Source organism: Lonchura striata, chromosome 10 (assembly GCF_046129695.1).
Source record: "Lonchura striata isolate bLonStr1 chromosome 10, bLonStr1.mat, whole genome shotgun sequence".
NCBI lineage: Eukaryota > Metazoa > Chordata > Aves > Passeriformes > Estrildidae > Lonchura > Lonchura striata.
The window spans coordinates 18972401-18996111 of NC_134612.1; the positions used below are offsets into that span (position 1 = coordinate 18972401).

General features: G+C 43.1%; 1 protein-coding gene across 4 annotated transcripts in view; it reads left to right on the plus strand.

Annotated features, from left to right (window-relative positions):
* MCF2L2 (MCF.2 cell line derived transforming sequence-like 2) overlaps window positions 1–23711 on the plus strand; it is a 156897-nt gene that overhangs the window by 8485 nt on the left and 124701 nt on the right. For 2 of the 4 annotated variants that reach the window (XM_021543689.3, XM_021543697.3), the window contains exon 1: window positions 11573–13165. The exons of 1 other annotated variant lie outside the window; for it this stretch is intronic. In XM_021543689.3, the coding sequence (XP_021399364.2) occupies window positions 13024–13165 (142 nt within the window). In that variant the 5' untranslated portion in view covers window positions 11573–13023. Of the gene's footprint in view, window positions 1–11571; window positions 13166–23711 lie in introns of those variants that run through there. One more of the 4 variants, XM_021543715.3, reaches the window with a different exon arrangement.

Below are 23711 nucleotides of genomic sequence, written 5' to 3' on the forward strand. Positions count from 1 at the left end.
AGGTTACAAAGCTGCTGTGTCCTGTCTCCATCTTTTCTAGCCATTTCAGGGACCTGACAGTACAGTACAATATCCCCCAAAAAATGGCCAGAGGAAGGACAGACTACCAGGATCAATAATCCATGCTGTCATGAAATCATTGTCTATTTTGTTTGCCAGCACAACATGCATACACCCACACCCACACTCCTGCTCAAGAGCAGCTTTCCACCTGCTGTGCATCGTGCTTGGCATGTTGTTGAAAATGTGTTGTTCCAAAATCACTGCTGTCATGTCCTTTGAGTCCTTTTTGGGCACTCAGGAGCTAAACAAGCACAGCCAAAGCACTGAGTGTCCATGCCTTCATGGAGACTGTTACTCACTTCAGTACCATTACTCTGCCTGTCTCAAAGGTGGATTGTGCCCATGATTTGGCTCCTGTATAAGGTACTACCATCTTGTAGTAGCTCTCCTGCTCTGAGCACACAGAGGCTTGCTCAGCCCTTCAAGGCAGTCAGTCCAGCCCTCTCTTCTATCTGCAGAGCTTCCCTGATTCCAGAGGTACACGAATGCAACACAGATGAAGTTCTCTGGGGACTCAGTTGCAATAAGTGCAAGACTATTACAGCAAATGCAAAGGTGATTTTATGGAAGTTCAAACAGATGCACAAAGGTCCTTTTTGGAATGTTAGTCCAATGTTATATTTATTTTAAAATTCACTGACCTGGATTACTCAAGCATGGGAGTAAAGGTTAAATTTTTGCAGAAGTCAAAATCCTATGAAACATTGCAAAGAGGTGATGGGAAATCGTCTGTCATCAATAATACAACAAAGTGGCTCTGATTCAGAAAGGTGCAAAGAGCTCTTTATTTTTGTATGAATATGGGGAACTGCTGGTACTCAGCACTCCATGGGACCAGATATTTTTGTCTGAGTGCACTCAATGTAGCTGACCCAGCTGTAGCCCCTGCTGCAAATAGTTGTAAGAGGCAGCACAGAGTTAGCACTTACTGTCAGCATTGTCCTGGGTTCATATGAGGATCCGAGTTAGTTTGTCACAGCTCAAGGAAAGCCATGCTGAGAGGATCTGGATTCAGATTCCCTACATCCGTGAGTGCAACCTGTAATCTCTGTGCTTCCAGTTACCTCCATATGTGTCTCAAAGATCTTGGATGGAAACCAGCAGCTCTTATCCTGAGACTTGTTTATGCATGCACACGTATCACCTAATGCATGAGCACCTCAATAGTACTACAGAGGGGCTGTCATAGTATCAATCCATATATTAACAACATAAATTACAGAATTCATATGAGGAAGGCTGAATCTGCCACTTCCACTCTGCAGACTGTTGCCCAGGGCAACAAGATATGAGGGGCTGCAAACCATTTAGCTCTTGCTTCCTCTGCATGACCGTGAGCTATGTGATTTCCAGTTTCCCTTGGGCAATGAATTGTCTACAGCTGGCCCCAGATACAGGAACGGTTATCTGCAGTTCCAAGACATAAATACAAGACAAACAATGCTGATGTACAGCATTGTGGGCTGCCTGGCAACAGCTGTTGATAGAATCTGACTCTCCTCTTACATGCCTTGAGCTTCAGAGATTTTGTACTCACATTTTACATTGGAAAACCACTTCAGGTTCAATGTGAAGAGGTGAAGAAAATCTAAACCCAGAGACGGTGCTTTTCAGTATTTCAGGAGAGTGACTTTTGCCTTTAAATTCCAAAACCTATAAGAATTTTATTTATACATAGGTAGGCAATTAGCCCACAGTTATTGGCATCTCCAATTGTTATTTGTGCAATATCTCAAGTTTAATTATAACTTTCCAAGGATGTGCACAGGCTGACAGACAGGTATTGAGGAAAGAACCACAGCAAACACATGCAGCTCTAGGAGCAATGATAAATTAAAATTTGGTTATTTGGATGTGAGAAGTTTGAATATGCTGCCTGTTAATCATATATGTTACAACTTTAACACTTCAAATGCATTTTTGTCTGGTATGAATTTCATATTCTCACCAAATTGCTGTGGCCAGTATTACTATCAGGAGAGTTTGCTTCTTGTTATCAATCAATAATCCTTCACCAAACAAAGCATGACTATAAATATGTCCCCCCTTTGAGTCTGAAGTTCACTGTTAACCATTACATGTGGTTCAGAGGTCTCTGAAGCCAAGGCTTAATTTTTGAAGGGATCAATATTGGTGTTTGCGGCATAAAAGCCAAAACTGATGACATACATAGGAGCCATGCTATTGATCTTGCAATATCAAGAGAAAAGGTTATTTCAAACTGAAATAGCTGTGGCCTTAGCATGACCCTGAACTGTAAGCAGGTGCATAACTGATCAGAGAGCTCTGGCAATTACATGCCAGTTGTTGGTGCCTGAAGGTTCCTAGGAAAACCTGATTAATTCTTGTAATGGTGATCAGCTTATTCTGTGAAAACAGACCTCCTGTTTGTTTTAAATGAGAGATTCTAAACTATTCTCACCACTTCATCTGTCTCAGATATTTGTACTGTTATCTGTGTCTAGTATCTCTTCCCCTTCCACATTGATAAAACCAGGAAAGGCTTCACAGATGGCTTTGAAGTCACAGTTCAGTTTGAGGTAAACTTCTTACTAATTTTTGTTGATAGCTCATAAAAATCCATCTTCCTGGTTTTGTTTTCAGCTAGGGGAGAATGCAGTTTCAGCAATGTGCAATTGTCATTTTGGATCATGTTGAATTACACCCTGGCTGTACACAGAGCCTTGTGCATCATGTTATCTTGAATGGGAGCAGGAGAGCTGGCAGCAAGTGCCCTGTGAGGAGCAGAAGTGGTTGGACTGAGAAAAGAGGAGCTTGTCAGTGATAGTTTGCGCCCATTCTACCCCAATATCTGCAGCAGCAGCTCTGTACAGGCCACACACTGCCTGCTTCACTGTCCCCTTCAGAGCTGAGATGTCACTGCTGTGAGAGGTGTTCCCAGTCCAGCAATGAGAAGCAGAAATGAAACACAAGCACTTATCCCCTGAATCCTCTTTCCAGCAGGATAGCAGAGCAGGGCTGCTGCCTGGGGACGGGGTGTGTGCATGGGTTGGTCCCAGGAAGAAGCTGTGCCAGAGCAGCATCTTCTGCCGCAGGGGAAAGGCAGCAGAGGGCACAGCAGCGCCGTTTGAGACTGCAGTTCCCACTGCCCCAGACCCTCAAGGATAGGGCCAGACCCTTCCCGGATCAACTGAAAGGCAGGATGTTACAGAGTTGGGCAGAGGAGCCTCTTTCCTTCAAGCCCCTTTTCCAAGAGATGTGATGGCTCTGCAGGGTTTGGTACCCAGGAGCTGCTCTCCGTTGCTGGAGAGATTCAGGAGCTGCCAGCGCTGCCTGTTCGCGGAGGAGCCTCCGGAGGGCGCGGGGTGGAGACCCGCTCCCGGCCCCAGAGAGAGACCCGCTCCCGGCCCGAGAGAGACCCGCTCCCGGCCCCATAGAGACCCGCTCCCGGCCCGAGAGAGACCCGCTCCCGGCCCGAGAGAGAGACCCGCTCCCGGCCCCAGAGAGACCCGCTCCCGGCCCGAGAGTGACCCGCTCCCGGCCCGAGAGAGACCCGCTCCCGGCCCCAGAGAGACCCGCTCCCGGCCCGAGAGAGACCCGCTCCCGGCCCGAGAGTGACCCGCTCCCGGCCCGAGAGTGACCCGCTCCCGGCCCGAGAGAGAGACCCGCTCCCGGCCCGAGAGAGACCCGCTCCCGGCCCCAATAGAGACCCGCTCCCGGCCCCATAGAGACCCGCTCCCGGCCCGAGAGAGAGACCCGCTCCCGGCCCGAGAGAGAGACCCGCTCCCGGCCCCATAGAGACCCGCTCCCGGCCCGAGAGAGACCCGCTCCCGGCCCCAATAGAGACCCGCTCCCGGCCCCATAGAGACCCGCTCCCGGCCCGAGAGTGACCCGCTCCCGGCCCGAGAGAGAGACCCGCTCCCGGCCCCAGAGAGACCCGCTCCCGGCCCAAGCCCCCAGAGCTGGCTCATCTCCCCGCTCCTGTGGCAACAGTATCTGCATGCAAAGCACTAATTCAGAGAGAATCGAGGTCACCAGAGATAAACAGCGAGTTGGGAGCTGAACCTTTGAAAATGGGGTACCTAGATTCTCTATTTTAGCTTTCCATCCAAACTGGGTTATACTATAGGAGAACATCACTTGACTACGTGTGTATTCTTGATATTTTTAGGAACAATAGTTGAAGTTTCACATAAAATCCATTTTCCTATTTAGGAGTAAACACATCTGTTTATTTTAATCTGTAGAAAATATAGGAAAGCCTAATCTTATAACAACTTCTCCTTCAGCAAATGTGAGAATCTGTTGTAGTTTTGATAACATGATTAAACACTACAGAAGTTCTTAAAAGTCTTAAACATCTGCCAGCAAATATGAAACCTAGGAATATACCTTACAGAAAAATAAGACTGGCATTAGTATGCCCATTCTCACGCCCCTGAGAGCTGTCCTACAATACTTGAGCAAAGATGGAGACATTCAAATGATATATCAGGTCTAAATCAATCTAACAAGTTTAAACTGCAGGTCAGGAACAGCAGAGAAACCATCTGAAAACAGCATCGCCCACAGCATAAGGGGAAGGCACTGGGGACCCTCCTAAATGCAGTAGTTGAAGCACTGGGTAGAGGATGTGTTGATGGAAGCCTCAAGTGAGAATGCTCTGGCAGTTTGGACTGACCAGAGTACTCAGGACCCTGACTCCATGCTGCTGCCAAATGCAAAGTACTCTCTCAACAGAGCTCACATGCTCTAAAATACCTGGCATGTCCACTGCCAGTGCTGATATTTAGAATCAGTCACTGAGGCTGATTATAAAACTCCTTGTTAGCATCTTGTTTTTATTTTAACAAATCAGTTAATTCTTAGCGGTTTCAGTTCAGCAGTCTTCACTATGAGGCCTGCTGACCCTGAATGTGTGTGCAGTAGTAATTAGACTGATGCAGACAATGCTGCAAGATCTTAATGAGCAAAACTCTATTTTAAATTCAATGTTAGAAAGATGGGGATATCTACAAATGGTATAAAATAACATTGAGAAATACATTTTAATGAAATGGTATAAAATAGCATTGGCTGTATGTGCCATGCTTAAGTCTACAATCAAGAAAGGGATATTTCTTAGTGTGTTAGTAGATATTTCTTTATTTTCTAGCTTTACTGCAGTGATTGCAATTGATCTTAGACAAACTGTATCTTGGGATTCAATTCCCAGCTGAAGAATTTTTCCTTATGCTTCATTATTTGTATTGGGATTTTAAAGTTCACTAGTGTGTTTTTACAATGCTTCTGGTACAATTAAAAATATTGGATTTTTTTTTGTTTTACAATTGATTGCTATTCTTGAAACAAGTATATTTAAAGAGACAGGAAAATATTGTGTAGAATTATGTGCATTTATGCTACTAAGGAGCAGCAAAGAAGCGGTTAAAGAGAAGGTGAAATTATTGTTAAGCCAATTCAAAGGGCTCACAAGCCAGTGGGAGATGTGTGGATATATACTTTTAGCACATTCCTCTCAATTTTTAGGCTCTTGTGGGGCAAACTTTAGATGAAATTATTCCTCCCCCCACAAGCTTTCTTCAAATAGTTCTCAGATGCATTCTCAAATATACCTAAGCAAAAATATTTTTCTTAAACTGTATTCTTTTATTGACAATTAGAAAGGAAATAGTCTGTTTCATGGGAGAATGAAACACCACAATTTCTCTGTGGTGCCAGAGTTCTCAGCTGAGACTCACTGGAGAAGCACAAAGCTTTATTTAGTGCTACATGCCATGAAGTGAACTTGTGCTGGGACTAAGGTCCATAAACGGATGTGGGATTTAGATACATTTTATTGAGTTAATCTTTGCTGGTCAGCAGAAAGCATTTGTGATGAGGTTTCCTGACAGACTAAAGAGCAATTTCTTATCTCATCAAAACACTGCACCACTCAGCTTTAGGCAATTTAAGTCAATGGTGCTGTTGAAGTCAAAGCACTGCCCTTATTTCATGTGGGCTGGAGGTCTAACCATGTGCAGACAATGCTCAGCACCTCCCAGCACGTGAATGCTGCATGTGGGATGCTTGGAGTTGACAGGGGAGGTCACAACATTAGTGTGATGTTGCAGAAAAATCCTTGTGCTGCTTCCTGTAGGAAAAGTTCACTCAGGTGCAGCTCTATCCTCTTTCTGCACCTGAAGCTGATTTACAGATGTCTTTTTTTTTTTTTTTTTACTGTGTGGGCATACTTGCCTGTTAATGTAGATCCATTAATAATTTTAGTCTTGGTATGAAAGGAAATGAGGCTTTCATGCTCATGCTTCTTCTATCCCAGCTGGCCCTTTTCCATATAATTTTAGCAGCTCTTGCCTGGTTTTGACAAAGGACTGAAACTTTGTTTCCTGTAAATTTATCCTATTTACATATTCAAGATTGGGTATGATAACAAAACCCAATAACAGTGCTGGCTGAGGAGGCGAGGGAGAGGACTGAGGGTGTGGTTGTGTGTGGCAACATCTTACCCTGCCGTGCTGGTGTGTGATGCAGTGCTGCAGGTGGAGAGAGGTGAAGGAAGGGCACATATGGTGCACACCAGTGCATTTGCTAGTAGATTATCCATACCTGTATTTTCCTGCTTCACATCAGGCTTTGGTGTGACTTGGGAAATCACCCTAGAGATTGTGTCTTTCTTAAATGTGTTACAGCTGGTGGCTTAGAGACAAAGCTGGGGTGGGTAAACTGGGCTGGGAATGGTGCAGGGGTTCAGGCTGTGAGTGGGCATGAGGAAGGAACAGCTCTGCAGTACAATGCACTGAACAGGACAAATTCCTGTTACCTGGGTGGGTGTGTGCAAGCATCCAGCTGCCCTGTGTGTTTGCACTTGTGGATGCACACAGAGGAAAGTGTTCCAGCTTCTCATTTGCTGGTGCTCAGCACAGAGAAATGCCTGTGTGGACAGGTCCTTCAGGACAGACCTCTGGTTTCTGACAGCAGTCCTCTCCTGGGGAAAATAAAAAGGACGTGTACTTCACAATTGCCAGAGCAGAGGGAATAACTCCTCTTTGACTGATTTTATCCTCAGTTCCCTAGATGAACACAAGCCCTGCCTGGGGGATGTTAAAGGAGTGTGTTTGACGTGTATCTGCCAGCTGAGAGCCCAGTCAGGCGAAGCAGCATCCAGAAAAGTCTCTACAAGAGCTTCTTTTTCCTTGTGGGCTGCCCAGAGTGACTGAGTGAACCTCAGTGCACACACAGGCAAACAGGGAAAAATCAATAGTCCCTAAGGCCGAGTTTCCTACCCCTTGTGGTAACTGATGTTGAGTGCTTGAGAGATGGCAAGAAAACATTGGAAAGGCCTTTACTGTACTTTGTAATGTGAGAAGCTCTTTCTTCTTGTTCAGCTAGCATTTGGCTTGTGTCCAAAAGCCTGGAGTATCAACAGCCCTTGTGATGCTCACAGATGATATTTTTATCCCTGTGTCTTTCTAGTTCTCCTTTATGTGTTTCAAAACAAAAAAAAAAAAAGCTGTTTCAGGGAATGTGTACAGCTGCTCCTCAGGGAAAGAAGCTGTCTTGGTGGTCTTGGCTGCATGGATCCAGGAGCTGTTCTGCACTGGGAATGCTCCAGAGGTTCATTGCAGGGGGAAAAAGGTGAAGGGGGAAAGAAAGAGGAATAGTGCAGTGAATGCAGTGGTCTGGATGACAGCAAGGATCAGGGTTACCATGCCCCGGAGGTGACTCAGTGTGTCAATGGCAGAGTACAGAGAGGAAAAAACATGTTCCCTTCTAAATGTTCAGTCTGTGCTTTCCAGCTGTCACGGTGCTGCTGGAGGGTCATGACACAAAGACTGCCCATGCACTGGTTATAGGGTTTAGGAGCTGGAGAATGGGGATCTGACAAGCCTGGTTTTATAGATCACAGCCTTCTCTGCATTATCCAGTGTCTCTCTCTTGTATTTCTTTTGTATTTACTTGTCTCTCAGTTTATTCCCATGACTCTAAGCCAAGAGCCATTTATGTTCTGGGTAGATTACTCAGAAAGGCTCTTGGTCTCATGTAGATCTGTAACTATTTTCATCGTCAAGACTGGAATAACTTTGCATCCAAGCTTGAACCCTGGATCCAGCTACTCTGTACCCCTGTGCCAGCTACACTTTAGTAATTCTGGGATCTGTTTCTTTATCTTGCCAAGCAGAGACCTAGCAGGACAGAAATGCCTTCTGTTCTTGGTGATCTGCTCTTAGTTGCAGAGATCAAGAGAGCCAGGTAAAATAAACCCTGCAGGTGCAGCAACAATTTGTGCCCACTGCTTGGCCTGTGAAGATTCTGCTTCTCTCCTGATCTTCTGAGAATCTTGTCTAATCCAGCAGTGATGTCATTGGCTTGGGGGTTTCTTTTCATCTGCAGTTTTGTTTATTAGTTTTGGATTTTCTTTCCTTTTTTTTTTTTTTTTTAAATGATGGTAATGGTCCTTGAATACCCTTGATGTCTTCACAGCTTTGAGATGACAACGAAAGTTCCTTGGCTAAGGTTGTCCCTTGATCTTCACTGCTCGCTCCTGCTTTTGGCAGTTTGCGTGGGAGTTCATGTGCGTCAACAGTGGCAGAATTGTTTCTCTCTGCTGAAGGTGACCAAAAATGTTTTGCTTGTCCGTTAAGAAATCACTTTAAGCAGATCAGTGTAATGAGATTCTGAAGCCATATGGCACTGGAATTAGTGCCTTCTAGTGCAGGAACTGCATGTTGCAATTGCAACAATGCTGTATGCTATGAGGAATTTCAAGAACAGAGGTGTTTTTTCCTCTGCTTATTCCTTTAACTCCTTGGGGTTTAAAACAATTCCTGGGATATAGCCCTTCATTAAAAAGGGAGGGAGAGGAAGTCCTGGTCTGCTTTTTTTTAGTTGGAAGAAAATAAATGAAAGTTAATAAAAAATACTAGTTTCTATTTTCTATATGAACACAGGAATGGATGTTACCATTGCACCAAGAGTGCTCTGAAAATAAACGTTTGTGTCAAACTACTGATATGCCTCATGGCTGATCAGATTCAAGATCTGGGAGATGGGGAGGCAGAAGGAAGCTTATTGAGGTATATGCAAAATGAAAATGTATTTCGGCATAGCTATCAAAGATTAGTTCAAACATCAGATAAAACATCATGAAATAGGAAAATTTGAAGCTGGGGTTTCAGGAAAGAAATATAGATTATTTTCTTAGCTTCTGTGTGTATTAGTCTTTATAATGGCATTGGATTTAGACAACTTATTTCTTAGATTTGTGGAATACTACATACATAGGTTGGGGGGAGCTGCTGGTCTTCACTAATAAATAAGATCCTTTTTGCTGTTGGGTTTTTATGTTTTGTCATCTCTAAAATGTTGGTGGATAAGAGAGATAATTTTTTCAGTTTTTTCTACACTAAACTTTCCTGACAGTTCTTACAAGGCTCCAATAGAAAAGCAACTCCAGTTTCCCTTCAATTGCTCTAAAGACTGTGTGGGGTAAGCTGCAAACAGGGAGTGTTTTACAGTGTTTTCTAGCTGCCTCATTTACACGTGCAGCAGAAGTAGGCTTCTCTTCCTCCTTCCTCTGACATATAAATGCTGTTCCCTAACTCAAATCTTGATTATTCACAAGAAATTATGTCTCAGGCTCATCATCATTGAGATCCAATGTGCTTGTTGCATGTTTTGTGCTTAACAGTGATACCAACCATTACAGCACAGCTTTTTGGGGCAGAAACATCTTATTTCAGGAGAAGAGATATGGGGCTTAAATGGATTTAACTGAGCTGACTTTAAATTTGTTGCCATCCTCTGGTCACAAAGTCGTGGCAGCAAGCACTTTCCAGCAAGCATCAATTCCAAGGCAAACTGTTTCTAATGAAATTAGGAACTAGTGCAGTTCTGCAGGCTATTTTGGGCAATGGCATCTTAGGGTATCTGGGTTGTAGAGTGGGTTTTTTTTTCTTTATTTATTTTTGTTGTATGGGGGTTTTTTTAATTTTCAATTTATGATGACACTTTCTTACATTTATTTACTTGCTTATTCATGGACAGACCAATGCAGATTATGTTGCTAGGCAATGCTGCCAATTCATGACCATAAAATATCCTCCTTCTTCCTTAGATTTTCCAGTCATTTTGCTATGGGTGTTTAGAGCAGCAGGAAAGTAATGCCTTTCCATTCTGTGTTATTATGGAGAAGACCCAGGGAAGCATGCATACAATTTTCTGTACCTGCTCCCTGCACTACAACCTTCTTCTTTCAAATAGACTGGTACCTTTCAGCTAATGAAGGAAATTTGTGAATTCTACATTATCAACATGGAGTTTGTGTTTGGTAATATGTTACATAGAAGAATTCCTGCAAGGCAGGCTTTACTGCAGCTCCTGTGCAGACACAGCCAAAGCAATACAGAAGAGGTCATTTGTGTGACAAGAAACAGGGCAGGTCTCAGTGCTTCCATGTCAGGTTTTCCATATGTGCCAGGAGAAGCTAGCCCAGTTTGTGAATGGGACTGCAGTGAAACTTACAGTAGAGCAAACAGATCCTTCTGTCCATCCATCACAGCACTCAGTCCCTGAAGTGACCCTTATGTGCCCTGTTGCTAAATGTGTAGCAGCTGCAGCCAGCTTATTTTTGTGTCTGGAGCTGGGTGATGGCAGTGGTACCCCAGGCAGCAGAAGTTTGTATTTAGCATTGTAATGCATCAGGCTTTCCTAGGGAAAGACTGGGAAATTATTTTAGATCATTTCCCTGTTGTGTATTCTGTGGCTACCGGTGCTTCCAAAGCTCACATCTAGGGCAGATTTTTTCTTGCATCCACTTCCAGCACCAAGTCTCCCCCTTGGAAGGCAGCATGTCACACTGGTGGGGACCAGTGTACACGAGGAAGGATGGCAGACAGAAATGTATTTCCACAAATGCTGGATTCTGCCTCATTGTTTATCTCTGTGTGCAGGATTGAAGTGCTATTCTTCTGTGTATGTCAGACATGAATGTATTGTCAGAAATGTTTATTTGCCAAGGTATATCATGTTTGTCCCTGTAAGGAAGGACACCTTGAGCACTTGTAATGAAAGAAAAGAGGGAGGGAATATTTAAAGATAAAACAGCAGGGTTGTGTTTCTAGTTTTCTTATCTCATCATGACAGTTTTCTACAAAGTATTTCTGCCTTCTGTGCCACTGCTCTCCCTATCTGTAAAATATTCCTCTCCCCTAGGGATTGCTCTATGGAAGCTCTAATAAATATTTTACAAATGCTAATGAATCAGGTTATTCAACAGCTCAGTACATCAATGTTCTCACTTTGCAGGCAGGGTTTTGGCAAAGGCAAAGAGCAGGAGATTGAGCAACTTCATACCACATAGCAAATTTGGAGGTGAGGGTAAAAATCTTTTACCTTTAAGAGTAGAAATGTCCCTTATAGCTTCATTTCATCAAAAGAAGAGGTTCTGAGACTCAGTTCTCAAGTCTGGTAGCTGTTTGATTACAAGGCCAGTTTGTGTGTGCTGGCTTAGAAGCTTAAACATCTCTCCCTGTGTGCATGAGGCAGCAGAGCTGGCTGGGGAGAAGCTGCAAGTTCATTGAATGGGAAAGAAGTAGGGGCTGGTGAGTTGACTTCTGTATATTTCAGCTTACAGGCATTCAATGCAGTCCAGCCAGTTATTCAGCATTTTTGTAGTGGCACCATAGGAGGCTTTTTTCTCCTGGACATCTTTGTCCCCTCTAGGTCATTCTCTGATTTGGATTAATTAGCCTTCTGCTTTCCCACTCCACATCTAGGGATCTGCTGTGATCTGAGCAGGTCACAAGCTGAACAGCACTGGATGTTCTGACACTGTGTAAAGTGCCAACAGGTGTTAGTGACTGAGGCAGAGGAAGGCAAAGGTTCTCAATCTGTGTGTAATATCCTTGCAGGAAACTCATTCTGTGCTCAGGTCACTGCAGTTGGGCTCTGGGTGGCAGCTCAGCCCTGATTCATTGGGTTCTCATTGTATTCTTTGCACTGTCACCAGTGTTGGCCTTGTGCCTGTTATGCATCTCCTGTGCAGTCCCCTACTGATCCTAGGGAAAGCTCCTTTTTAATTCACTGTATCAGGATTGAGTGCTCTCTCCACTCAATTCCTCAATAACTAGTTTCTTCATAAGGCTCTCTAACCAGTGATATGTGTTATGGTAATTATTAAAAGGGAAAAAAAGTCAGCTTAAATATCCAGCCCCTTCCAAAGGGGATTTCTAAATGGATGTTTCAAATATCTGAGTTTGATGTCTAACTAATGGGTCCAATTTCTTTGTTTAAAAAATTAGTTGGGGGGTTGCACAGCTAGCAGAGCATGTCTGCCAACAATATTTCCCTTGTCCTCCATTTGCTACTCTGTTCATTTCGATTATCAGATCTTATGAGCAGGGACTGTGCACAGCAGCAGAGGGCTTTTCTGTACAGTTGCAGCCTCCCAGTGCCACTGCCAGACGTGTGAGTAATTGGTTGAGCAGCTCTGCAGAGCAGTCTCCTTGCACCGTCCAAGCTGAAATGCTGAAGTAAAAAAATTCATTCTCAGAGATGAAGAATCAAAATCGTAAGCCTGAAAGGAACCAAAAATCATGAAGAAAAACCTTTGTGAACATATCTGGCATTCTCATTAAGAGTCGTTCTGTGATCTTGCAATGTGCTTCTGGGATCTTCTTTCTTCATTGTTGCTTATAAGACAGCTTTAAATTAATGATAAGGAAGCCATTCAGGGCATGGGCTGTGCTGAGGTTCACAGCTTTCATTCTGAATGAGAGATTAAAGTAAACTGATATTGAAGGCAAGGAGGGAGAAACAAACACAGTCAGTAAGCCTATAAAAGTCTTAGCCAATTGCAATGGTGAACATCCTGCTGGCGAGGATGACCTTGAATGAACTAAATGGGATAAAGTCACCAGGCTGGACTGACAGCTGAAGAATCAAGCTGGATTCTAGCAAACAGAGAGCAGATTCCTGACAAGAGTCTCCTGAGCTGTGGCAATGGCTTCTCGGTGTCGGAAATGTGGACAACAGGTACCCAGGAATCTGCCTTTCACTGCTGTCCGGATAACAGAAGGAGAAATGAAATCTTACCATGATTTTATAGGAGAATGCATTAGACTGGAGCACATGGCAAAGAAAGGTATGTGTAGCATCTTTAAACAAAATAGCATCTTCTTGCAGTGGTAATTGCATTGCATCCCCAGGCAATTTGCAAAAAGAGATTATATTCTTAATGCTTTCTCTGAGGAGTCAGTGATAATGAAAGGCAACTGGCTGAATTTGGGTATTACCTCAGGTGTGTCTGCAGCATTTGACTTGGCTGTATATTTCTGGGATATTTGCAATGATTTGACCTAAAGGAGGTTAAAATCAATGTTAGACTTATTTTGAATAAATATTTATTTCATTTGGGTGTTAGACACTGAGTTTTCTGTATATGTCAGGAGTAGGTATCTGTTGTGCACAGAAAATACTTTTTAAAAATAAATGTAAAGAGCTGGAGCAGTGTGTGTCATGACCCAGCTGACCCTGTCACCCTGTGCTCCTGAATTATTACGTAGAAGGTCAATATCTTCCTCTCTGTCAAGAATTTTTTTTTAATTTGGAAAGCAGTACAATGGAGCTTTTTGTGCTCTGTGTGAGTCAGCCCAGGTACAGGGCAGTATTCCACTCTCAGAGGGTTGCTAGTACAAGGTACTGGTACCTAGCAATTTCTGTTAACTGCATGCTAACTCTGAAGTGGAGTGATGCAGTGATCTAGGCTGTTGACTGTCTATTGACATATCAAGATTGCTGAATCATAGAACACTTTTTCTCTGTGTCATTGAGAAGATTTTTCAAAGAGCTCCCCTTCATTTGCCCTCTGTACTTGAATAAATATGTAGTAAACCTCAAACCCAGAAATTTACAACATGTTCACTAGTGCATGATGAAGATTCCCACAAGCATGCAATATGATTGTATTTGAAAGTTAAATTGTTTATTACTATTTAATTAGCTCTTCAGCAAAGAGTGTTGCATTCTATCTGCTAAATCGAGAATATTCTGTAGAAAAAGAGGTAGACCAGAAGCAGGATATCGGCTGCAGCCACTGCTCACAAACTGGTCTTTGCAGATGCTTTCTTTAATAGGGCTCTAATGTACAATGTCAGGGTTTGAAAACTGCAAAGCCAGCCCATTGTACCTCTGCTTCTGTGGGTGATCCATCCATGCTGATCTTTGGGCTCAGTGCCTACCTATGCATTGTTGTATTTGGCTGACCTTTCAGTAACACTGATGTTTCCAGTTGCACTCTTTGTACTGAGGCATTCCGAGTTCAGCACAGCAGGGCAGAAATGTCTGGTATCCTGTAAAAGACAGTGGATTCATTGAAGTTCCTTCCTGAATGTTTGATCAGGTTGCTTATGGCTTTGTGGACCTATGGACCTACTGGAGGCAGAGCTCAGTCATCTGCTGCTCTTTTTCTTCCTGTAGTAGAGAGGGGAAGAGACTAGTAAGGGCTTTGCCATGGTTACTGTTCCCAGGGAAACACCTTCTCTTGCTCTCATGTTGAGAGACTACCTGGCATAGTAATATGGGTGGAAGTCCCTTGGAAAATAATTTTTTGCTAGGGAACAGAGAGCATGTCAGATCAGCCCGAGCCTGTTGTCATTTTGTGAGGCAGAAAACATCATTGCTGCTTTAGTATTAAACTCTGCCAGTGAAGCCGCCGTAGGGGCAGAAGTTCAGTTATTGCTGAGGACACAGTGCCTTCAGCTGCAGGTATTGGAACTGTCTGAGTTGTGAGAACACACTGGGGCAGCTCTTTGTATGGTGACAGTGTTAGAAGGGGGCTAAGAAGCTGGCAAGGTGGCACAGGAATTCATAACAACACTGTGTGGGTTGTTTTCTCCTGCTCTGAACTGACTCTGACCTTGTGTTCATCATGGGGTTTTTTGGCCAGTGTTTTCTTATTTGTAAAGTAGGAGTGGGAATTACCTGTGTCCATAAATGTGGATCCTGATGATGTAGTTATGACTACTTCATATTACTACTTTGATGACTAGACCAGTTTCCCTTAGTTGTCTGTGCTGTATAAACACAGAGGCAGAACGATTACCTGTCCCAGAGAACTTGGATTCTGTCTGCTCCATCTAGTCCTACAAGCTAAGGCTTATTGACTGCCTTTTATTCAGGCTGACTTTCTCTGAACATAGTGGCAATGCAGGATCCCTGGGGCATGTTCTGACTTACCATCATTTTAGGGGGAGTACCCTTTCTGCACTTTAAAGATCGAGCTGGAATGTTGCTATGGTCCAATTGGCTGATGTCTACTCAGTACTTCAAGCACTCCAAAACATGGAGCAATTTTCACCTTTTCCTTCCCCAAGACATACATACAGACCATGCCTGTGGAGCTTTTAGAATATTCTGTGGCAATTTTATCTTGTGTATTAGATATCATAATGAGAATATATGGAAGGCATGCAGGTAACTACTGCAGAAATAGAGGCCACATGCTTGCAGTGGCCTGCAGGTTACCTGTGCCTTTTATCAGCAGTACCCCACAGCAAGCAGTGCTGTGCCAAGCCATTCCAGTTCCTGTATTCCAGTTCCAGTCTGATCTTCCATATTCCTGGATCATGCAACTTTCAAGGCTTTCTTTGAATCAGTGTGATTTGGTCTGATGAGTGGTTAGAGGTATGGTTGTAGGCTTCTGTTCAGGTAAAGGGATAAAAATAGTGAATGCTCACAAAAAGGAAGTGCTGCTGTGAGGGGCCAGCTGAAGGGGAGTTTCCTTATTGGGCAAGTGATGCCTGCTCAGAGCTCCTCAGCCCTGGCTCCCTGCAACAGGCTATATGAGCTGCCTACAGGGCCCTCTGGGATCTGATGTACAAATGGTGCTATTTTGAATACCACTATATGTGCCCTTGAGACTCCAGGAGCTGCAGCTCCAAAGTGCTGGTTATAGCACAGCTGTGAGAACCAAAGGGAAGCAGTCCCCAGAAAGCCAGGCAGAGATGTGGCAGGGATCCCAGTTCATCACTGATTGTTGTTGGAGTGCCCTCAGTTCCTCATGAAACATGTAGTGAGGCTGAAAGGAAAGCATAGCCTCTCGCCATGAAATGCATCATTCTTGCACAGTGGCTCACATGACTTTTCAGCACAGACCTGACTATTTATGTCACCCTGCTGCTGGTGAACATCTTTAATGCTTGAGAACACCTCTTGCCAAACTGGCCCCTTTGTCCCCAGATGCTCCTAGTTAGCCTCTGTCTTGTGATGCTCAAGTCCTCCAAGAGGATCATACACCTGCGGGGGTTTTACATGGATGAATGATCCTGTGCTGGCTATGACTGTGTCTCAGCATGCTGTGGAGCTTGGGGGCTGCAAGGGGATTTTATATTTTTAGGGGAATAAATGTGTGGTTTTCATCTGTGCTCAAGGCTGGTGGCTGCTTGAATCAGGGTAGTGAATCTGCAGACACTAAGAAATTTGCAGTTTATTACTGAAGCTTTTCATGATTTTGCTGTTACTGCAAAACCAGGCAAGAGGCTCCTTGCCAGTAGGATGGGGACCTGTCTGTTGTGCTAGCATTGTTTCTGCTTTTGTCCTCTGTAGGACAGAGGAATGCTGCAGTTCTGTCTGTCCAGCAATCATGGGAGGTTGTTCTCAGTCCTACTGCTGTGCCTCTCTTACTGCTGGAGTTGAAAAGCAATTATTCAGATCCATCTGTTCAGGGAGGAAAAGGGACTCAAGTACTGGAGCAGTTAAGGAATATGGTGCTATCTCTGGAAGGAAATCCCGTCTGAAATGAATTGAAACTGAAATTTGTTGGACTTTTTGGAGCTTCTCCACCTTTAGTAGTAAAATAAATGAGAAATGCTTTCCTTTCACAACTGACTGACCTTTCCACAAAGGTGCTGGTTACTGGAGAAAGTGACTATTTTGTGTGAAGACCAAAATCTGAAGTATAAGTGGAAAGTATTTCTAAATCCCTTGAGACTCAGAGTGGCTCCTTGTGTATTGCTCAAAATTGTTCTGGTTCTATTTGCATTCAGTATTTCTTCTTCTCTTTAATAAAAAATGCTGCTTAGGGGACCTAGGATAACTTTTTTCAGCTGGCTCTCATTGCATATAGAATAGCTGAAATAAAATATTTTGTTTTCCACAGAGGTTTTTCTGAGAAAATATTATTATCTTAGATGCTTGTGTTTCTTTTTACCTGTTCACATACATATGCAGTGTGTTCTGCTGTGGTTGAGAAATATTAAACCCTGTTTATGTAATCAGAAAAATCCAGACAATTATGAGAGAAATAGGGAAGGCACAGCTTGATTTTCATTTAAAAGAATTCTGAGAGAGATGTAGTACTGCAAAGATCAAGAGAACAAATTCTCAGAGGGCAAGTTAGAGCAGAGGCCTTGTGGGTATTTATGTTTTTCCCTTTCTCTCATGATACCAGAACAAGAAACAGCTCAGTGAAATGGAAAAGCATTAAACATGGATAGACAGATTGCTATAATTGGCAATGTTTTGTTAACTTGTGGGACTTATTACCACAATATAATAGCCCAGTTTGCTTTTCTTTATTACCTAAATTGTAGTGTAAACTGCCTGGGGAGAAGATTTCAGGGGAGAATGGTGCTGAGTATGCTGGGAGGTTGGAGACTGCCTGTGCAGAGCTCTCACCCTGGTTATGCTCACAGAGATTATTCTCCAAATTCAGCCAGTTCTGCTGCTTCAAACCTCACTTAAAGACACAATTCTGCTGTGCTAATGTATTGATTTTTTTATACAAATTGTACTGCAGCTTTATTACCTGAATCTTGCTGTGGATTAACCTGACCAGTGAGTTTTCTATGACATGGACTTTCCTTCTTCACCACCAGCACATTATCTACTAGAGATACTCAGGATCAAGTATAAAGGAATGATAAATAAATGCTTGTTTGAAGCAGCCCAGCTATATATGAATATTTGGACTATGCCAAGTGTCTTATTGCACAAATTTCTGATACTATTAGTTAATTCAATTTTTCAAGGGGAAAAAAATCTTCCAGGCTCTTACAACAGACAAGAATTATTGACCAAGCATTTTTTTCCACCTTTTTCCAAGCTGGAATATCCCAGCATCTTTGTTTTGCACAGAGTCAATGCCTTATTTATATTCAGAACCTGTGCCTATGAGTCATTATACTGGGGATTGCTCAGTTTAGGCTACTTGTTGAAACTCCTGAGTCACACCTTGAGACAGTGTGCTTCTGGGGATGACTCTGAGGAGGTCTACAGGAGTGAAGACCTGATTTTTAAATTGGGGTACTGTTAATTAATAAGGCCATAATTTGCTAGCATTGGGAAAAGCTGAGGTGGAATGGGAAGGGGTAAAGGGATACTGTGTTCCATTTTCCCTTGACTTTACCACTAGGCTCAAGAAGTGTGTCAGAGAATGGATGAAATGGGGGAGGCAACTTTAATTTTCAAGTCAAAAGCACAATAAAAATCAGTGGGCTGTAAGTCAAATTGGGAGCTGTGAAACACAAGCCAGTTTCTTTGTGTTAGGCCTTCTCTAGAGGAAACAGGGGATTTGCAGTTACCTGAAGTCTTTAACGTAAGATTAAAGAGCTTTCTAAAATGCTGGTTTAATCCAATTTCCATGAACATCTTGTGTGTTCAACAAGTCAAACACAATGAACCTAGTGGTCCTCTTTGGTCCTGCAGTGAAAGAATCTGGGAAGATGATCTCTGAGTTAGAGGCACTTGGGTATGAGCCATTCCTTGTCATGCTTTTGGAGGCCCACACCCACAGGCATGAACACATGAACATGTGGAGACAGATGCTGACATGGTGCAAGTTATTTCCATGAAACTGGGGTGTATTGTAGCCAAAGAAGATCATATCCTTTAATATTATTATCTTTTTATAAAGTTAACTTAAATGTGTAGTACAGTTGCTTCTCAAATGTCTGCATTACCCTATTATATGGGTTGTATGCTTGTGGGACAGTATTTGAATAGTACAAAATATTATTCTGCTGAGAGAGGCACAACTAAGCCTTTTCAGCTTGGCAAAGACATTTTGCAGATGCAGACTGATATTACCTGTACTAATTACCCAAATGGAAAGATGTCTGATGTGTAAATTTAGCTTATGAAACTTAAGTACTTCCCAAGGAGAATGTAGTGGCCTGAGAGGAATTTCTTGGTGCCACTTCCATGGTGAGTTAATTCCTCTCCTTATATCCTGAATCCACATTTAGGTTAGTAATTTACATTCACTTGCAGAGTAGCATTTCATCTTCTAACTCCACGGCGGGATCTGCAGCATCTCTATGCAGAGGGTTATCGTGCTTTTTAGACTGTAATCATCTGGCACATTTATCAGCCACTGGGACGGGTGTGACGCTTGTCCCTCTGTGTCGCAGGGAGGCCAATCCCGGCAGGAAGGTGCCGGATGGTGCCAGGAGGGGGCAGCGAGCCCCCCACACCTGGCTGGGGACCCAGCTGTGCCCCGGCTCTGCTGCTGTCTCGGCTGCCCCGGGGCCGGGCTGGGCTCACAGGGCTGTGGTCAGTTCGCTCCGCACAAGCAGAGCTGGAGGGAAGCTCGCAGGAGAACAAAGCGTGTCTGGAATGGGAGACAGATTTTGTACATTGGTTACACGTGGACATTTATACTGGTACAGGCAGCAGAGAGTAACATTACACATCCACTACAGCTGGTGAATTCACTTGCTTGGCAGGCAGTGTAGGGGAGGCTGGGAAAGGAAGTGCAGTGTAAAATCCATACATATTTCCACTCTCTTGTTGTACCTTTATCCACCAAGTAGTGTCTGTCTGTAAAGCTAGAGGTGTCATAAGCTCTCAGGTGTATCTTGTACCAAGCATGGTGATGCTCTGCTTAAATTTGACATTTATTTGTACCTGCATTTGTAGACAATCCTGTTAGTTTTCTCATGCTGTACTATAAGCATTGTCATAGTTTGTGTTGGTTAGCTGATGGGAGAAGGATGGAAATACTGGGTATATTATCCTTAAGACAGATCCACTGTCCGGTAGCCTGTCTGTAGAAAAAACTTTGGTCTGCTCCTCAATTTACTGCTGGGGAAAACTGAAGTTGACTGATGACCTGGTTTCCTATTCCTGTGCCTCAATTTCCCTATCTATAAAATGAAGGACACTTGTCTTTTTAGAGCCTGAAGACACAGAACAAACAAGATATTTCCACTGCATCACACATCCTAGGGGACAGCTACTGTAGCCTGGGTAGAGAGTGACTTGTATCTAAAGCCACTGAGCTGCTGGGGGTTGTGCCAGTAAAGGGACAGTAAATTTTATGAGTTAACCTAATGTTAATGTTGCTTCCCAGTGTTGCTTCAGATTGCTATAAGTGTGATGCCACCTTCATCAAGACACATGTGTACTCCCTTCATGCACTGAAAGCTTATATTCTGAAGTATTCATTGAAATAACTATGTAAAAGTGATCACTCCACTGTACAAAACTTGAGGTCAAGTTTCCTACCAAACTCATTGGTCTTGTGCAGTCTTCTCCTTTGTCTTTAAATAACAGCACTATATTCTGATGTGTGGCTGTGCCTTTGGGATTGTGCTCCAGACAGCACTACTGGTTTTCCTTGGCCCCAAACACCGTACTATTTAAGGTTATTTTAATGAAAGCCTTACCATGCCTTAGTCTGAGCAAATGAATATGTTTTATTGTTTGTTGGGCTGTACCTTTATTGTTTGTGCCAAGCTGTGACTGCCTCCGAAATGTCCTTTGGAGGGGCCTGCGTGGAGAGCTGTCCATGCGGGGAGAGGCAGCTGCACCTCGGGCAGGGTTAAACCCGGCCGTGGTGCGGGTCCGAGGTCTCTGCAGTGGTTTGCCCTGAAGCTGTTCCTAAGCCACTTGTGCAGACTCCTCCGGCAGAGCGTCAGCTCTTGGGTGCACCGTTGGTTGGATCCAGGATTGCTGCACGGAGCGCTGCCTCTCTCCATCCCTCCGTCCCTCCCCACCCTGTGCCTCGCTGACCTCATTGCCACAGCGGGACTGCGAGGAGCCCGGTGCCTCACCAGGGAGGGCTCGTGAGTGCTGCAGGGGCTGCAGGGCAGCCAGCGCTCTTTGCCGTGTCTTTCTGTTGCTTTTTCTGAGGGGCTTCTGGACTGAGCTGCCGGTGACAGCTTGGAGAAGGCTGCAGGAGGGTGACTGGGAGCTGTCCTGGGCAGAGGTCGGCTGTGAGCAGAGTTTGTCCCGGAGATACACTCACAGCGCTGCTGGCAGCAGTGGTGGCTGCTGTGGCTCACTGTTTGTCTCCAATACAGTAACCAGGGAAATATTTTTGAGCTAACTGGCCTCTGTTCAGCAGTGAGCAAGCAACCAGTCCTTCAGCTCCTTCTGAGCTCCTGAGCACAGAAACTATGTGAATAGGCTCTGAAATGATTTTGCTGGATGCAATAGTTCAGGGCAGAGTGGCTAGAATTTTTTCTAAGATACAGTTTCAGCTATGAAACTGTCTGCTGGCAAGCTCTGGGAGAAAGGAATGAAGTCTGCAGTACAGCCTGCTGTATCTCTTGATTAGCTCAATGTCCAGGCATTGTAGTGAGCATATTTTAGCTTTGCAGTTTGCTATTGTGGCTTTTGTTATTCATGATGGTTTTTAACATGACATTATGGAAATGTTCTTTTCTTCTATTCTCTGAGCAGGAATTTACATTCTAGCAATCCAGCATTGTTGTGAAGAACAGATTTTGGGAAGAAGATGAATTAACTTTTCTCTGGCAAAAATCAGAAACTGTCAAGAAGTTATTACTACTGAGGCACTAATCAAGAGGCTGTCCCATGCTGCTATAAATCTAAATTTATTTCTTGAATGCTGAGATGAGACCTTTGCATTTAATGCTTTTTATTAGGGAAGTTTCAGTTTTGTGGATAGTAGAATGTAGCATCCCCCCACCAGGGGGTGGTCTGTGAAATCAAGCAATATCTTGCAGAGCAAATGATGTGGTATGGTGTGTTTCTTTAGATCTTTTCTGGTCATGGATAATTAATAATGTAGAGTGAAGATTTGTTTATAATTTCTTATCTTTACAGCAGTATTATAAGGAGTATCTTCATAATAGCCAAGGATATGAACTGAACTGAACAGTGGAGAATGCTTTGAGAATTTTATATTAGTTTGTAAATTTAGCATTTATGGGAATTATTAATGGAGAATTCCTAAATGTGTGCATAAATGTATGGTGTGTTCTGATGGTAAATAGTCATTGAAATCCTTGAAGTGTGACTGTAAGTATAAATTGGTACACACTAACGTATTTTTGCAGAATGTACCAACAGTTAATCAAAATGATGGTTTACCTATGCAGAAGAAAGCTTTTATTTTTTTTTAATATTTAATATCAATTTTAGGACTTCTTTAAAAACAAATAAAAAATCTCCATCAAAAAAGAACATCCAAAGACTGTTTTTGAAGAAGTAGTTAAATGGAAAAAGCAGCAAAATCTGTTTCTTCATCCAAGGAAGTGTATTCCAAAATATTTTGACTCAGGCTTAGAAAGCTGACATCATGCCTAGAGGGTGCATTTCCATTTGAGAGGGCAAAATTTCAATTTTATATATGAACAGCTCTACTTTTTTTCCCTTTATAAGTCAAGCACAGTAGACTCCTAATGTGTACTGTGCCTGTCTGTAAAAACAACTTATTAAAGTCTGTAACCACTGCTGTACGTCTGTAACTCCAAACAAGAGTTACTTAAATATTTTAGCAGGATCTTCAGTCTTTGGGAGATGGCTACCAAACTTTGCTATGAAACTTGGCTTTAATGAGAAGAGAAATTACATTAAAACAAATACTCTTTGTAGGTTTTACAGTCGTGCTTGGTGAAAAATTGATCTGAGAGAAAAGCTGATACCAGTCACCTATGTTTCATTTTGGCTTTTGGTCTAAGCTGACCTAAGTTTGATTCTCTCCTGGAAGGGTAGTCCTGGCTTTGCCACTCCCCACCCCTCCTATGCATTTCCAGCAACTGAACCCTTCAAGCAGCTTTGCAGACAACTAACCCAGATCAGAAACAATCACTAAGGAAATTTACAATACAATTACAATTACAATTTACAACGTTGTTTACAATAACGTTATGCCTGGCTTAGTTTTCAGTTGACTCAACATGGGTTAGCAAAAAAAAAGAGATGGCAGGAATGTGCAGAAGAGAAAGGATGAGATTTCCCTTCTGTTTATAACTAGATTTTTAGTTCCTCCTTAGAACAATCTGTAGCACAGCAGCTTGTATCAGTAACTGACCTCACTGTTTGTCTGCCTGGGTTGAGAGAATAAACAAACCTTTTTAGAAAGTAAACAAGGGGCACAAATGGTGAGAAAGAAAAATAAATTTTAAAAAGGATCCCAAACTAAGAGATTCTTTCTCTGGTGTAATAGCCTTGAAGTTCTTTTTGACCTTCAAAAAGGGAAATGTTTTGATTAAGGACTTGAACTGGGAATTTTGGTGGGACAGAATATTTTCAAATCCTTTAGCCTGCTTAAATCTTATCAGTGAAACATGCAAATTTGTTTCCTTAGTGTGTTTAATTCTTGAAATCTAACTTAGCTCTGCTAGACTTTTCTGTTGTTGGTGGCAAGCAAAGCAGACTCAGGACCTGGGAGAAGTTCTGGACTATAGGAATTCTGCAACTTTCAAAGTTTGGATTTGCCT